The 18,157-nt window shown below is 34.1% G+C and overlaps 1 protein-coding gene across 12 annotated transcripts in view; it reads right to left on the bottom strand.

The window, feature by feature from the left end:
• The window catches only part of PALS2 (protein associated with LIN7 2, MAGUK p55 family member), a 108,219-nt gene that overhangs the window by 26,656 nt on the left and 63,406 nt on the right, over nucleotides 1–18,157 (bottom strand). For all 12 annotated transcript variants that reach the window (XM_082632330.1, XM_082632337.1, XM_082632339.1 and 9 more), the window contains 3 exons: nucleotides 8,171–8,323; nucleotides 4,082–4,234; nucleotides 2,819–3,046 (listed from right to left, as the gene is read on the bottom strand). In XM_082632330.1, the coding sequence (XP_082488456.1) occupies nucleotides 2,819–3,046; nucleotides 4,082–4,234; nucleotides 8,171–8,323 (534 nt within the window). The remainder of the gene's footprint in view (nucleotides 1–2,818; nucleotides 3,047–4,081; nucleotides 4,235–8,170; nucleotides 8,324–18,157) is intronic.

Genomic DNA, 18,157 nt, shown 5'->3' with positions numbered 1-18,157 from the left:
GGGTTGGCACTCAAGTAGTCTCAGGCAGACCAGCTTAGACTCCAGTTCCTGATTTTAAAGAGAAATGCTTCTAACAGTCAACTATTGAGAATGTTTTAGGTTTTTTAATTAAAAAAAATAAGATTAAGGAGATTCTTTCCTGTTCCTAATTTAGTCATCTTTTTTTAAAAAAATCATAAATAAGTATTGAATTTTATCAAATTCTCTACTGATATTTTTCTCCTTTAATCTGTTAATGTGTTTGGTTACATATATGGATTTTCTAACACGAAACTATCCTAGCATACATAGGATAAATCCAACTTGGACATGTTGTAGTATCTTTTTTATATATTGTTAAATTTCATTTGCTAATATATTACTGGGAATTCTTACATGTATATCCTTGAGTGAAATAAAACTGTAATTTCTTTTCATAACATTTTTGGCACCTGGGTCATAATGGCCTCAAAGAGAGAACTCCCATCAATTTGGCCTTAAATAAAGAAATGGAATTTTAAACAGCCTTTGGAAACCCAACATACATGTAAGTTGGAGAACTTCAGAATTAGTTGCAACTTCTAACCCATCCTGATCTTCAAATTAAAAATATAGATTCTTAGGTCTCATGAAAGATTTTGGATTTTTAGTAAGCACCTCAAATGTTACTGATAAAGATGATCCACTGACCATGCTTTGAAAAACAGCACCCTGGTATGGAGACTTCCTGGCTTCCATCTGCTCTCACGGCAATAAGAGAAAGAGTTAAGACAGGCCCAGCAGGACTACATGGTGGAGCTTCCAGTGAGTGAAAGAGGGGCAGAGTTGGAAAAGCTGAAAGCCCTTGATTCCCATTAGTGTCTCTTCGTAAGAGGACCACAGTGTGCCCAGGACAGTTGTATTCCAGCATAATTAGTAATCATTCCCCCTCTCACTTTAAAAATGTCCCAGTTTGGCTGTGTTTTCTCTCTCCTGTTGGAAGGCTTCATGTTAGAGTCTTCTTTTTTATGGTAAGATAGGTCTGAGACTGCCTCAGGCTTGGATGGAAGGCCTCTCCTTCCCCATTTCAATGCCCTCTCCCAGTTCTGAAGGCTAAATAAAAAGCAGAGTTTGAGAAGGCACAAGATGGACAAAAATGTATGCCTAAGATAGGGCTAAATACCCTTGCATTTCACATCATTCAGACAATTCACGAGGTGCAGAACCTACAAAGGAATTTGGGCCAAAGCCCTAGCTACTAATATCACAAAACTTACTTTTTCCCATAAAAGTCCATCATAGCCAAGGTGAGCTGGTAGGAATTCTGAAGTGTGAACCACAGGGGGAAAAAAAATCTTTCTAACTATCACAACTAATATATAATTTAAAAATAAGTACATAAATCTTAAGTTCTACTTTTCCAATCTACTCAGGTGTCAACTGAGGAAAAAAGGTAGTCTGAGAGGTACTAGTTATTTAAAATGTCTAATTTCTAACACCAGTTCTTTCATGATTCTTTTCCTTGAAGGCAAGGTCTCTACCCTTCATTTGAACCAAAGTTCACTATAAGCTTCTGTATTTTCAGAAATCCAATTTACATACTAAAATTCATGACTGACTATTCTTATCCTCCAAAGAATATAAAGCAGGTATTCAACGCACCTTATTTCAAAGAATTGTATGGAAATATAAACACTAGTCTTTTAAATTATATTATCAATATTAAAATAAAATATACTGGCAGTACCTTATGTAAAAGACCTATAATTTTATTCACACATGAAATAATAAATTTATGAAATAAACCTGAATAATTAAAGGCATCTAAAACATTGATATTTCCTATGTCTTCAGTATCTAGATTCAACAACCCTCTCTCTCCTCAGTTCCAATATGCTTACCATAATTGTCAACTGTTCCTTTGCCATTACTTTATTACTTTTTCCTTCTTTACCACTTCTTTACAGTCACAACACCACCACCTCATCGCCAGCATCACAACAATAGCAGCAGCTACTTGCTGAGCACTCAGGATGTGCCAGGTGCTGCTGTGAGAGCTTAATGTGAATTAACTCATTTGATCCTTACAACAATCTTTTAAGAAAAGAAATATCCCAACTCTACAGATGAGAAAACAAAGCACAGAGAGAATAATCTACTAAGTGGTGGCACAGGTATCTGAACCAAAGCAGTTGTCACAGCCTTCCATTAGAGTTGCCTTTCACAAATTACCCCACACCTTCAAAAATCTGCTTCCTGACTACACGATCTCATCTCTCTCCTTTTTGAAATTCACTCAACATAATGAGGTTAGATGATCACTGTCATTAAAACATTCCTCTGCTTAATAATCTATTTTACCTAAAAATTAGTTACAAAATGTAGATCAAATGCGTACAAATCAGGTGTTCAAGATTCTTTTCATTTTGGACCCATCCTCTCTCTCTGGCCTCATTCTCTATTTAGCCCATCACAGGAACACTTAGCTAGAGGTGATCAGGACTACATGCTTATTTTCTCACACAGCCTGGAACATAACAGGTGTCAAAAACATTTGCTAGATTAATGACTAAAAGGCTTTATGGTTTTTCTCATACCTAGCTGTAGGTTACTGAAATGCTAGGGTTCATGGTGTTCACAAAGAGATTTCTTTCCTAATTCCTTTTGAATAGTAAGATGATATTGTTTAAAAATCCAAAAATTCACCCATGATGAAATAAGGCACTTTAGAACAATTAAACCAGATAGTTTTTTCTCTTCTCTTCTCCTTAGCAAAAAAGTAGCAACTGGTGGCTCTACCCAACAGTGTGATTAAAGAAATAAAAGCATTCTTAATATTAGCAAGAACTTTATTACTAACCTGTTGAGGAATAATGGTATCTCTATAGCTTGGTAAAATTTTCAGGGTGACACTTCCACTAATATTTTTCAGTAATTCTTGTAATTCCTTTGGATTGTTTCCAACCTCATGGCCATTGACTTCTTTAATGATATCTCCCACATGAAGCAGACCCTGTCGATCTATCATCCCTCCATGAAGGATTCGGGCAATTACCAGATCATTATTTTCAACCCTAAATGTTACACCCTAAAGGAAATAAGGAATGGAATTATTGATTTTAGGTTGTTAAGAAGAAATCTTAAATAGTCATGAACATGTATGTATAATAAAATAATTCCAAAAGTAGGTAAGTGAATCATTCCTACTTTTCCCATGTTCTCTCCTGACTCAATACTTTAATCTCATTAAACCATGTGCAACTGTGACAACATATACTAGGGGTCCATGGCCTGTTAGGAACCGGGCCGCTCAGCAGGAGGTGAGTGGCGGGTGAGGGAGCAAAGTTTCATCTGCTGCTCCCCATCACTCCCATTACCACCTGAACCATCCCCCCCAACCCCATGGAAACACTGTCTTCCACAAAACCGGTCCCTGGTGCCAAAAAGGTTGGGGACCGCTGACATATACCATCCCTTAAAAAAGGACTTCCATGGTAAGGGTAACTCTGAAAATGAAACATATATTAGGTTGCATTCCACAGGATAAAAGGAAGCTTGAAGGAGCAAGAAAACGTATTTGTGCATTCTGATGGCCTTGTTCCCGGCTTTTCTCATTTTTCCACTTCACTGTTCTTATAGTCAGAGCCCAGAGGTGAGCATGTTAGCAGGAAATTGTAAACTTCATTACTTATAGAGTCCTACCAACGTCTTCAATTTTTGTTAATTAATTTTTATTGGAGTACAGTATAGTAACTTCAATTTTTCATAACAACCTTCTTCTGTGTTTTGATACTATAGTAAGCAACCTGAGTTTATTTCTTCAAAGGGTATTGGAAAAAAATAGTTATCTTTTGAAATTTTTGCTACTCATCGGCAAACTTCTTCTCACCTCTATTTCAGTTTAACTTTTAATTTTGGTTGAATTTTGCATGCTAAATCAAGTTGAGGGAGCATCAGCTGTGTACTTTATACACAGGCCAAAAAAGACTGATAAAACAAACATGAATAAAGTTTTCATAATGACACAAATTATGAAAGAGAAAAAAAATGAGATAGAGAGTAGTGACTCAGCCACAAGTATGTCAGATTTCAGATTTAAGAGGGCACTGACTTATCAACTCACCAGTGGTTCCCCAGCTCTTTTGTGAATACCAAGAATACGAATGGCATCTACTGGTATTAACTGATTATTGATAGAAGAATTATTCATTTCTGGGCTTGATGGAGGTGACTCATAACACTTTGATGCCACAATATCATGGGCCTCCAAGAGTGACTAGAAGGATTCAAAACAGCCTGTGGTTATTAATTACAGATGGAATAAGTTATTAAAATATAACTTAGTTCATTATCCCAGTAGAGTACTAAAAATTTCCAAGGCACAATTATTAAATTCCCAAATATGAGTTAAATCAAGCACAGAATCTTTTTACGACACATAAGCATGTATCATTTTACTTATTATCAAACAATATTGTATTCCTTGTTTTTTTTGTTTGTTTGTTTTTTTGTTTTTTTTTTGCAGTACGCGGGCCTCTCACTGTTGTGGCCTCTCCTGTTGCGGAGCACAGGCTCCGGATGCGCAGGCTCAGCGGCCATGGCTCACAGGCCCAGCCGCTCCGCGGCATGTGGGATCCTCCCGGACCGGGGCACGAACCCGTGTCCCCTGCATTGGCAGGTGGACTCTCAACCACTGCACCACCAGGGAAGCCCTGTATTCCTTGTTTTAAAAGATCTGAAGAGACTGATAAGAGTTTTGTGACTTTTTTTTAAAGCCTTATGTTTAATGGAAACTGAACCTAGATGTCCAAGTGTGCTGCAATAGAGGCAATGAATTTCATTGCCACCACTGTCATCACCATCACTCAATATTTATCAATTCCTATTTGTTAGTTATCATACAAATTCAAATGGCAAGGACTGTAAATTTTATCCTAAGCCTGTTGTTAGCAACACCACATATTTTTCACATGTACAAAATGTCTGGATATCTTAAAAAGATATCCAGTGAATAAAAATTAGTATCTTATATCAGTGATAGGAAATTTCATATTACTAATAAAGGTATAAAATTTACATTTTTGGGGGGGAAAAAGAGCCAGTAATGGTTCTGAATATAATACACTTTTACCTCCTACATTTACTGTATATGTGCTATCTTCATGGATGACTTTGATCTAGCTTTCTAGGAATTTCTTATAATTTGGAGGGTTATATTTATTTTTATTTTTCATTTATACTGTAATTGTGTATACTCAGCTTAAACCTAAATTAAAAAATTTTTTTTGAATGGTGGGAGTGCAAATTCAAACAAAAAAAAAGATCAAAATAAAAGGGGGAAAATGTCAACAGGTTCAGAACAGAAGCAATCAGTATACAGGTTTAATTGGTAATTTTTGGTCATTTCATGAAAATAGTATAAGAGACTGAAGAAAAATATTCACAAATCCATATATAAGTATTATTCCTATAAATGCTGGAAGTTACTCAAATCACTAATCTGGGCTGCTTAGTTTTTACCATATATACTCTTCTTAGGCAATATTATCTACTCCTGTGACTTGAACCACTGCTTATACACTGAGAACTCCCTTGGTCCAGAACTCTCATGAGCTTCAGATTCATATACTAAAAATTTGCCTACAACTGGCCAAAGTCATGATAATTTGACAAATCAGAACAAAACAAAACAAAACTAAGGATTGTAGAGGATTGAAACATACTGAATTAATGAAAACTCCGTTAAGTCCACAATGCTATTTAAAAAACAGGACTGAAGAAACCTCCTTTGTTACCATTTGAGATTGCTATTTTAAACAATTCTTTACTTTGAAAGTTGGTAAAGAAAAGAATCTAGCATTTCCCTAACTTTTCAGTAGGAAATGCATTACAGGTTAACTAAACAGCTCAGTTGATGAGGAAAAGCTCTACTTTATATAAGAACACCAGCTAATAAATATAGAATGAGAGAATTTGAAAAATGTCATTTTGCAACCTCTAATGAAAATATTGATTCAGGCAAGGATTATTAATTTATGTTTGTCAGTAGGTAAATGGTTAAAAGGAAACAGCATTTGTATAATGCTAGAATAATAACATACTAGATTACTTCCTAGTGGAAAGGCTTTCAAGGGTAGGATCAGGCTGTCATTGCTCTTAATCAAGGACTAATCTCAGTATCAAGAGTGATGGACCAACCAGGTATTATACGTTGTCTGATGTAGATTAATTTATGTTGTATCACCTTACTTAAGATGCATTCTAGTTCCAAATAATTAATTTGAATCATCTTTTAGGTAAAACTTCTGTTTATAAGAAATAGAAGGGATAACTAAACAACACAGCAGGAAAGCAACCAGATAAATCCAGGGAGTGGATTCTGCAGGAAAATGGCCTGGTCTCTTCCATGGGTCAACATCATAATCAAGGGAAAAAGGGATGGTCCACCCAGATGCCACACATGGACCTAGGTTGAAAACTCATATGCACAAAGCAGCTATAAAGAATATTTTTGGGGAAATGGAGATGTGTGATGTGTGAATATAGAATGTGTACTACATGAGACAGAGGTCCACTGAAATAAAAAAGTGGAAATCAACAACTGAAAAAAAGGGTAAGTTACAAAATAGCTTGTGCAAAATGATCACAATCAGTAAAGGAAAAAACATGTATGTACATTTATGCCTAGAAAAAGTATGGAGGAATATGCACTATGGTAGTACAGTAGTGGATTGGGTAGTAAAAATGCAATGTCTTAATTTTTACTTGTTGCCATTTCATAATTTTACGTATTTATTAAACTTTATATAAATTTATGCATTAAATTTTATATACTCATATAAAAAATATAGCACGCTTGAAAACTCTACCAGATGCTTCTAAGGTACTGCAAACTTAATATGGCCAGTTATCTTAACATTAACATGTCCAAAACAGTTCTCCTAGAGTGGATGCCATCAATTGTCTGTCAGAAATCCTGTCCTTATCAACTTCCCACATTTCTCTTCTGCAGCTGTCACATGTAACCACTCACTAAGCCCTATTGATTTTGCTGCTTAGAACTTGAAAATCCTCACATTTCCCACTATCTGTACTGCCGTCACAACTTCTTGCCTTGGTACAAAACCATCTGGCTCCACAATCTGACCTCTCCCTATTTAATAACCACCACCACCCACCCACCGCTGCAATCCCAAGCCAAAGTTTCCCAATGTCCTCAGGATAAAGTCCAAATAACTTAGTATGCCTTATAAGGCCTCAACTAACTGGCCTCTTCACAAAGGTGTCTTTGACATGTGTTTGTATTTTTTGCACCTAAGATACAGATTTACGTAGGAACCATCTCCCTATAAATGTACATAATTTTTGCAGTAACACTGTTAGAGAGTCACAGAAAGTCTCTGAGAAAAAGCAAAGGGGTGTTGCCATTTGATTTTTAATGCTAAGATGTGCAATGGCAAGCAGGTGACACTTTATCCCAGGACCATTTATTGAACAGTCCATTCTTTCTCCACTAAAATGTAGTATCTCGGTCATAATCAAGTTGCCATTTGTCTGTGGATGTATTTCTGGGGTTTCTATTTTTCTAATACTGCCCCAATACCACACTGTCTGAATTACAGGTTTATAAGAAGTCTCCTCGACCTCCTTTTCTTCTGAAACTGATTCTTCTTTGGTAAACTGATTAACTCTTCACCTACACAGACAAGTGCTTAAATTGCATTTATTTTAATTTTTTTTACCTATGGAAAGTATGCTATGTCATAGTTTCTATCATCATACAGCTCTCTTTAGTTCCAAGGTCATCAACTGCACCCCAGTCTTAGAAGCAATACTGAAAATGTATACAGCTGGTCACAAGGAGGGCTGGGAAACAGTGGTAGTGAGGAAGAAAAATGCACTATCACAGGGAGAAAAACGTCCCCAGCATGTGGTGTGATGGTGAAGCAGGGCTGTTGTTGTTTTTTAATTACACAAAGAAAAATCCATTCTGATGTATTTCTGTGACAGACCCTATACATCTGTATAGTATGTGTGTCTGTTTACATAGTCCCAGCAGAAAGGGATATTAAAATATCTAAGTTGTAATTTGCAAAATATGGCCCTAAATAATCTTTAAAAAAACATCATCTTAAACTGAAACTTAACTACTAAAGGAGAATATTTTGGGAATACAGGGGACTTGGAAAGAAGAGCAATAGGGAAAGTTTACCTGGAAGTGAGGCTCTTTGAGTATACCAACCAGTTCTGCCACATTTTCATCCACATTTATTAGAGGAGTGATATCTTCAAGAATTTCGTTGACTAATTCCAAGTTATTATCACTGACAGCTTCTAGTTTTGAATCTTCTAGCCTCTCGTGAGCCTGAAAAGACAACAGTATATTAAAATAATAATACACACTGTTTTGCTCCAGACCGCGGTTTTCTTCTTGATTTGTTTCCTTTTTATAAAGAAAGTTTTAAAAGATATTACTTGAAGGTTTGATTCATTGCAACCAAATCTTTCAATGAGAGGTAATATATAGATTTCAGAGTAAATGTTATCATGTAATATAATAAATCTTGGCCTCTATTCCTACCCTAAAAGTAATGGAAAACACATTTTTATAACTAAACCATGAAAAAACTGAATAGGCCAATGATAATTTAAAAAATGTATTATATTTCCTACCTGACAGAATTTCCTAATGACTTTCTAGTCCAGACTCAAACTCTAAATGATACTGTTTATGCTTTATTAAATGATTAAGCATAATAAAAATAAAAAATAGGAACGTAATCATTATATGGATTGTCATTAAAAAATAATGAAAATCATTTTGAGAACCCCAAATGATAATGCTAAAGCTACCATTTTCCAATTTTGAAAATTCAGCAGAAAAAGGCAATTCAGGAAAGGCAACTCTTGAACTGAGCCTTGAAGGACCATATGATCTCATTAGGGGAATGATCTCCTTATGTCTCCATATCTTATGCTGATCTGTTTTTTTTAATCTCACAACCTTTTCCACAGAAAATGAACCACGAATCATACTGTCACAGGAAATACGTAGTCCTAATTATCCTTTAATAGTGGGAGTAAAGCAGAGTTTTAAATTCAGACTTAGAATGAACACTAAGCAGTCTCTATCTTTTAAGTGTTGTTTTTCTGATAAATGGTTGCTGTCCGATTTTGAAGACAGGTAGAGCATAACTATAAAGATTTAGTTTATAAATGAAAACATGCAAGATGACAAATCCCACACTTAACATTTTAAGATTCTATCCAGTAAGTGACGAAAAATCCAAATTTCAAGCGGCAACAGTATCAAACTTTAACTTATCCCTATAATACTTTAGATGTTATTTCTACCATACAGAGTGGATCCTTCAGAGTTCTAACACATCTTCTAATGTTTTTTATTTTTAAATTATATTTATTTAAACAAAAATATCATTTCACATGTATCAATGTAAAATTGTTAATGAGCCATCTAACAATCTTGGTTTTTGTATGTCATCTTCTAAATGATACACTTTCTAATTTTAAAAATGCATTTTTACATTTAAATATATTTTTCCAGGTAATTCACAAGATTGAAATAAGTTTAAGTAGAAGAGAGGGGCTATACATTAGCAACATTTTAAAGAAACACCTCTGAAAAAGAAAGTTTAAGTCATACGAAAATAAACTGATACAGAAGAAATTATAACTGTTATAAAACAAAGAAAAATGTCAAAAGACCAAATGTAATTTATTTATTTATTTATTTATTTATTTATTTTGCAGTACGCGGGCCTCTCACTGCTGCAGCCTCTCCCGTTGCAGAGCACAGGCTCCAGACGCGCAGGCTCAGTGGCCATGGTTCACGGGCCCAGCCGCTCTGCAGCATGTGGGATCTTCCCGGACCGGGGCACGAACCCATGACCCCTGCATCGGCAGGCGGACTCTCAACCATTGCGCCACCAGGGAAGCCCTCAAATGTAATTTAAACAGAGGAATGAGTTTGTATTAGATTTAGATAAGAAAAAAATTAAGAAGACTAGAGAATGCCACAAAGAGTGAGAATAGGTAAATCTATAATTTTCTTAAAGTGTAATATGAGCCTAATAAAGACAGGATGATGAAGACATTCAACATATATCATGGAATGATTATCACCATTGGGAAAAAAAGTAATGTACACAATTACTTAACCCTTACAAAACAAGCTAGAATTGCTAATTGTTTTAATACAAATATTCGTTGTTAATAAATCTAATGTAGCATCGTTAACCTTGCAAATACTTTTAATACTCTTATGGTAGCATAAGAAATCTTAAAAAAAAGGAAGAAAAGAACTTTAACATTTATTGAGGGCTTTTGTTTTGTGCCAGGAACTATATTCTCAGCACAGTATGAGATTGTGTGTGTGTATTCAGCAAAGGTAGGTATGTTATTATCATCTTTACCTTATAGACACAGACACTGATGATGCAAAATGAGATAGAGTAATAGCTTGAGTTCACACTACTGGTAAGTGGCTAAGTCAGGTAGTCCAACATCAAGGCTTGAGCTCTTACATACTAAAGCTTATTCAACTTTATCACTATACAGCCAGCTACTCTATCATCATCTTGCAGTTTTTTAATCTAAAACATTATGCATTACTCTCACTCATTTAAATGTGTGATATATGCTCTCATTGACTGCTAGTTGAGTTGTTGCTTCTTAGCATGGCTCTTCCAGTCTAGATGTGTTAAGTTATACTCTTATGGTTCAAGAATACCACCCACCCTTTTCAACTTTCACCTGTTTGCTCAAAGAGCTATAAAGATCACCTGTTTCTCCAGGGAACAGATAATGACTGGCTTAAAATTTTCAGGTACTAAGCCAATATAGTTTCTACAATATCCTATGTTACTTTACATATTGGTAGACTTTGATTAAATTCAAGTCTTTGGGAAAAGTAAAGGAACAGAATCGATCATTGACTTGAAAACTCTAATACACTTCCCCTCCTTTCTATGTTCACTTACCTTATTGCTCCCAAATTCGGAGAGAACAGGAGGGAATGTGGAAAGACTGATGGCAAGAGAGAAAGAGGAAGTCAAGTGGAGGGCAGATTATGCTATAAAAACAAATATACCTGAAGGTTTTTGCACATCAAAAACCTGGTACAGACTGGTTTTATGGTAGGAAAAAAAATCTCACCACACAATACATAAATTCTCAGAGGAAGAAAAAGTTTTTAAGTGAAACTGCAGTTATAATTAATAAGAAAATTAATTTCTGAGATATTGTTGGGTTCAATCAAGATCAATTTTAGTTTTTCCAAGAAAGCAAATACAGGTCCATATTTGTTAATATGTAACTTTTTAAGTTCTAGGATAATGTGAAAGAAGTTGAGACCTTTATTCACTTTAAAGTCAGAATTTATTTAGTAGCTTTCAAGAGGCAAGTACCAACTTGAATTTAACTAACCAAACAAACAAACAAAAAAGACAAAGGAAATACTGAAAACGGACCAGAGAAACAGATATGAATCACATGCTATTTGAATAAATGGGACTTGCTTCCTTTAAGAAAAAGCATTATTAGAAAGCTAGCACAACTCAATAAAAATATATGTCACCTGCCACAAGTGCTTGGAAGAACATGCCATGACTGGCTTTGTAGACTTGGAGTTGATACAAATATAGCCTAAGCCCTCTGTATGTCCAGTTCTGAGAATCCTATTCACCACTGCACTTTAGAAAAATGAACTGCAGAGAAGAAAAGTTCTTTCAAAACTTCTGGGTATTTTACCCAAGCACAGTCCATCTATGCTTGCAAACAAACAAAAAATTTTAACAAAAGTTATGCACTATAAGTGACAGATAACTGGTAATGATAATGGAATTGCGATTATGTGTAGTAACCTTATCTTTCTCCCTTAAAAACAAAAATATCATTAATTTTGTTTCTGTCTTCTTAGAACATGGTTAAGTATATTGTAGTTGCTCATTAAGTATTTCTTGAAAAAGCTAAGTAAATAGGAGATAAGATTGACTGTGGTCAAGAGACATCCTCTTCTTTTATTCTAGAGACTTTTGAAAAAAGATAAAGAGAAGTTCACAAGTAACCAAAAAATAAGAATTTGAGCAGAAAGTAGAAATGAGACAGAGAGAATGGAGAATTCAATTTTTATTTTGCTTCTGCATACATAATACCAAAAAGGATGAGATCTGTTCTGTTGAAAAAAATGGATGAAATAAGTGTAACTAAATTAGAACTGAATTCTCTAATGAGTAAAGAACTTGTCATTTAGTTAACCAAAAAAAGTTCAAATTCTTAGATTAGATAAACTATATCTCAAGGCACTCAGGGAGCTAAGCCACTCTCAGAGATACCTGTAGAATTAGGAGACCCACACAGATGTCAAAAAACTAAAAATGGGAATCTTATACTTTTTAAAAGGAGAAAGGGCTTTTTAAAAAGCTTGGCTTTAATAGTATTCAGAGAAAATATAAAAGAATCTTTTTATAATCACTGAGTGGGAAAGACATAAATATAATGCCAAATCCGGAAGCTATAATTTAAACAAACAAAAACAGGCCCAATAAAATAAATTGCATTGAACATTTAAAATTGAACATTTAAAATTTCTTCTTGTCAAAAATCAGCAAAGTCAAAATACAAATGACAAACTAGGGTCAAAATACTTATGAATCATATTGCAGACCAAAGGTTAATTTCCATATATATAAATACACACACACACACACAGAGAGAGAGAGAGAGAGAGAGAGAGAGAGGATTTCTATAAACCAGTAAGAAAAAGATCAGCAACACATTAAGGAAAATGGGCAAAGAATATGAAAAATTCACAAAGAAGGAAATTCAAATACTTCTTAAACATATGAAAAGATATACAACCTCCTTCATGATAAGAGAAGTGCAAACTAAAACTACACTGAAATACTTTTTTTTAAAAAATGAGATTGGCAAGGATAAAATTCTGGTAACATACCATGATGGTGAGAATATGGCAGAAGACAGGCATTCTCACACATTCTTTTCTGGTGGGAACACACGAGTGAGCAGTTTGACTATATCTACCAAAATTACAATGATTCTTTTAAGATTTATCCTAGAGATATACATACATATGCAAAATAACATGTAGCAAGACTGCATATTACAGCATGACTTGTAAGTGAAAAAGTCACCTAAATATCTACCAGAAGTTTGACTAAAAAATTTTTGTTATATTCATGCAATGGAATATTATGCCACTTTTACAGAGAATGAAGGTTCTCTGTAGGTACTGATATGGAATCATATGCAAAAAAAATCAAATTTTAGAACAGAAAGTATAAACCCACAGCTACTATTATATTTAGTAGTGAATAATATTATATTTAACACATGCTTTTCCCCTAAGATTGTGAACAAGATAAGGATGTCTGCTCTCATCATTCTATTGAACATTTGTACTGAATCTTCTAGCCAGGACAATTAGTCGAAAGAAAACCAAATAAGAATATAAAAAAGAATGTATATGTACAACTGAGTCTCTTTGCTGTACTGCAGAAATTAACACAAAATTGTAAATCAACTATACTTCAATTAAAATAAATAAAAAAGAACCAATGAAGAAAGTTTCAAAGAAAAAAAAGAAAATAAATAAATAAAAGGCATTCAGATAGGAAAGAAGTGTAGAATGAAGAAAACTTACCAACCTAGAATTATATCTATACAGTCAAATTATCCTTCAAAAGTGAAAGAGAAATAAAGACTTTTTGTCAGACAAACAAAAATTGAGGGAATTTGTTGCTAGTAGACCTGCCTTGAAAACAATGTTAGAAGAGGTTCTTCAGAGAGAGGAATATAGGTTCAAAACTCAACTCTCCGTAAAGAAAAGGGCATTAGAGAAAAAATACATGAAAGTAATAAAATCTTTTAAAAAATTCTTAATTAATCTAGTACATTAACTCTTCAAAAATAACAGCAACAGTGTATTTGATGATTACAGCTTATGGATAAATGAAATGACTGACAGCCTGCTATAACGGAGAGATTGGAAATACTCTGTTATGAGGTAGTTACTTCACGTAACTACTGTATTATTATACTACAGTGAAGTAATATAGTGTTATTTGAAAGTGCACTTAGATTAGCTGTAAATGTGCACTGCAAAATCAAGGGGAAACCACTAAAATCTTTTAAAAAAATACAACTGATATAAGTTAAAAGAGGAGAAACAAATGAAGTCATATAAAATGCTCAATTAAAACAGAGATGGCAGAAAAGAGAAGACCAAACAATAAGAAAATAAGACTCAAGTACATGTTGTCTACAAAAAACCCACTTTAAATATAAAGACACGGGTAGATTAAAAGTAAAGATAATGAGGAAGACATACCATGCTAACATTAATCAAAAGAAAGCTGGAGTAGCTATATTAATTTCAGACAGAGCAGTCTTCAGAGCAAGGAAAATTATCAGGAACAAAGAGAAACATTACATAATAAAGAAGACATAACAATCTATAACGTAAATGCTCCTAACAACAGAGCATCTAAATATGTGAAGAAAAATTTCATAGAGCTTCAAAGAGAGACAGATTAATCCACTATTGTAGTTGGAGGCCTCAACACTCCTCTATCAGCAACTGACAGATCCAGCAAGCAGAAAAATCAGAAAGGACAGAGTTAAACTGAACAGCACCATCAATCAACTTCATCCAACAACAGTAGAGTGCACATTCTTCTTAAGCTCACATGGAACATTCACCAAGATTAACCACAGTATGGGCCATAAAACATACCTTAACAAGTTTATAAGAATAAAGATTATAAAAAGTATAATAAAAATCCCAGCAACATTTGTTGGAGACAAATCAACACACTTCTAAATAAGACATGAGTCAAAGAAGAAATCTCAAGAGAAATTTTGAAAAAATCTGAACTAAATGAAAATGAAAATACAACTTATGAAATTTTGTGGGATGCAGTGAATGCAGTATTTAAAGGGAAATTTATAGCACTGAATGCATATTTAGAAAAGAAGAAAGATCTAAAATCAATAATCTAAACTTTCAGCTTAGGAAACTCAAGATAGAAGATCAAATTAAATCCAAATTAAATAAAATAATAAAATTTAGAGCAGATATTAATGAAACTGAAAACATGAAATCAAAGAACCAAAAGCAGGTTCTTTGAAAAGATCAATAAAACTGATACACTTCTTACCAGCTTAACTAAGAAAAAAGGGATAAGACATGAATTTACTAATATCAGAAATGAAAGAGGCCATCACTACTGATGTCTTGGATAATGAAGGAATGGTATGAACAATTCCATGCACATAAATTTGATAACCTAGATGAAATGGACCAATTCCTTGAAAAACACAATCCACCAAAACTCATAAAAGGAGATACAGATAATCTGAGTAGCCCTATATCTGTTAAAGACATTACATCAATAATTAATAACCTTCCAAAACAGAAAGCACCAGGTCCAGATGGGTTCACTGGTAAATTCTACCAAGCATTTAAAGAAGAAATTATACCATTTCTTTATAGTCTCTTCTAGAAGGCAAAGGAAACACTTCCTAACTCAATCTATAAAGGCCAGCATTACTCTAATACCAAAACCAGAAAAAAGACATTACATGTTATTATACATGCATCAAAACCCATCAAATGTACAACACAAAGAGTGAACCCTAATGTAAACTATGGACTTTAGCTAATAAGGCTTTAGATTTATAGAAAAACTCAGCAGAAAATACAGAGAATTCCCACATATCTGCTCCCCTACCCCTGGTTTCCCTTATTCATATCTTGTATTAATGTGAGAAATGTTATAATTAATGAGCCAATATTGATACACCCTTATTAACTAAAGCCTATAGTTCACATTTCCATGGATTTTGACTTTTATGTTGTACAGTGCCAGTGGTTTTGACAGATGCATAATGTCACTCATATACCTTAAAAGTATCATACAGAATAGTTTCACTGCTGAAAATGTCCTGTGATGCACCTAGTCATCCCTCCCTTATACTCCCCAAACTGTCGACTACTGACTTTTTTGATACTGTCTCTATAGCTTTTGCTTTTTCCAGAATGTCATATAGTTGGAATCATACAGTGTGTAGCCTTTTCAGACAGGCTTCTTTCACTTAGCAATAAGCATTTAAGGTTACTCCATCTCTTTTCATGGCTTTATAGCTTATTTCTTTTTATTGCTGAATGATATTCCATTTTATGGATGTACCACACTTTGTTTATCCATGCACCTATTGAAGGATATCTTGGTTGCATACAAGTTTTGGCAGTTATGAATAAAGCTACTATAAACATTCATGTGTTTGTTTCTGTGTGGACACAAATTATCAATTCACTTGGGTAAATGTCAAGGAGCACAATCACTGGATTGTATGGTAACACTGTATTTAGCTTTGTAAGAAACTGCCAGACTGTCTTCCAAAGTAGTTATACCATTTTGCACTGCTACCACCAATAAATGAGCAGCTTCCCTTTTAGGATATATGTTCTGCAAATATTTTCTTCCAGTCTGTAGCTCACCTTTTCATTTTCTTAATGGTGTCTTTTGCAGAGGAAATCTAATTAATCAAAATTTTCATTACGCCTTATGCTCTTTATGTCTTATCTAAGAAGTCTTTCTCTAATCCAAAGTCACAAGGAGTTTTTCCCTTATGTGTCTTTTTAGAATTTTTTTAGTCTTAGCTTTTACATTTAGATCTATGATCTATCTTTAGCTAATTTTTGCATATAGAGTGGGGAAAAAGATAATGTTCATTTTTTTGCATATGAATATTCAATTGTTTCAGGAACATATATTGAAAAGACTATCATTTCTTCATTGAATTATCATAGCGCTATTAACAAAAATCAGTTGACCATGTAAGTGGTAGTCTCTTTCTGGACTCTATTCTGTGCCAATGATCTGTATGCTGATACTGCATTGTCTTCATTACTGTAGGACAAGAGTAATCCTTGAAATCAGGTTGTGGAAGAGATCATATTGTGTTCTTTTTCAAAATTGTTTGTCTGGTCTAGGTCCTTCATCATCTTGTCAGTCTGAAATTTTGGCTGGGATTATACTGAATCTTTAGCTCGGTTTCCAGAGAATTAACATTTTAAGATTATTGAGGGGTTTCCCTGGTGGTGCAGTGGTTGAGAGTCTGCCTGCTGATGCAGGGGACACAGGTTCGTGCCCTGGTCCAGGAAGATCCCATATGCCATGGAGCGGCTAGGCCCTATGTATGTATGTATGCCTTTAATTTCAGCAATGTTTTGTAGTTTTCAGTGTACAGGTCTTGCACATATTTTTAAAAATTTATTTCTTTTTCAGTAAATTACAATTTCCAATTGTTCATTGCTAGTATATAAAAATACAATGGATTTATATAGATTATTCTTTTATCTTGTGTCCTTGCTAAACTCACTAATTAGTTCTAGAGGGTTTTTCTTTTTTTTTCTTCCTTCCGGTAGATTCTTAGGATTTTTGGCATAGATGATAATGTCATCCTTGAATAAAGACAGTTAATTTTTTCCTCTTCAATCCGTATGCCTTTTATTATTTGTTTCCTCGCCTTTTTGCTCTAGCAAAGACTCCCAGTACAAAGTCGAAAAGAAGTGATAACAGTTGAACAGAAGTGATCTTAGAAAGCATTCTATCTTCCACCATGAATTACGATGTTAACTGTAGGGTTTTCATAGATGCCCTTCATTAGGTTGAGGCAATTTTCTTCTATTCTTAGTTTGCTGAGTTTTTAGCAGGAATGGATATTCAATTTTGTAAAATGTTTTTCCCACAACTATGAACATCATCAAATGATTTTGCTTATCATGTCATTAAAATGGTGACATTTATTGGTTTTCAAATGTTAAGAAGCTTGTATTTTTAAGACAAAACTCACTTGGTAATGAGGTATTATCCTTTTTGTGTGTTGCTAGATTTGATTTGCTAATATTTTCTTAAGAACTTGAAGTCTATGTTCATGAGGGATACTATTCTGTAGTTCTTTTTAACTGAACTGTTTTTAGCTGGTTTTGTTATCAGGGTAACACCAAGACGAGTAAAACAAAATTGGAAATGTTCCCTTCTCTTTCTTTTTTCTAGAAGAAATCATGTAGAATTGGTATTATTTCTTCCTTAAATGTTTGACAGAATTTTCTTTTGAAGCCATCTAGGCTGGAGCTTCAAGTTTTTTTTTTTTT

This window comes from Mesoplodon mirus, assembly GCF_964341445.2.
Source record: "Mesoplodon mirus genome assembly, chromosome: 9".
Taxonomy (NCBI): domain Eukaryota; kingdom Metazoa; phylum Chordata; class Mammalia; order Artiodactyla; family Ziphiidae; genus Mesoplodon; species Mesoplodon mirus.
Note: the sequence above shows the minus strand (reverse complement) of the source record. Positions and strands in the feature narration are given on the sequence as shown.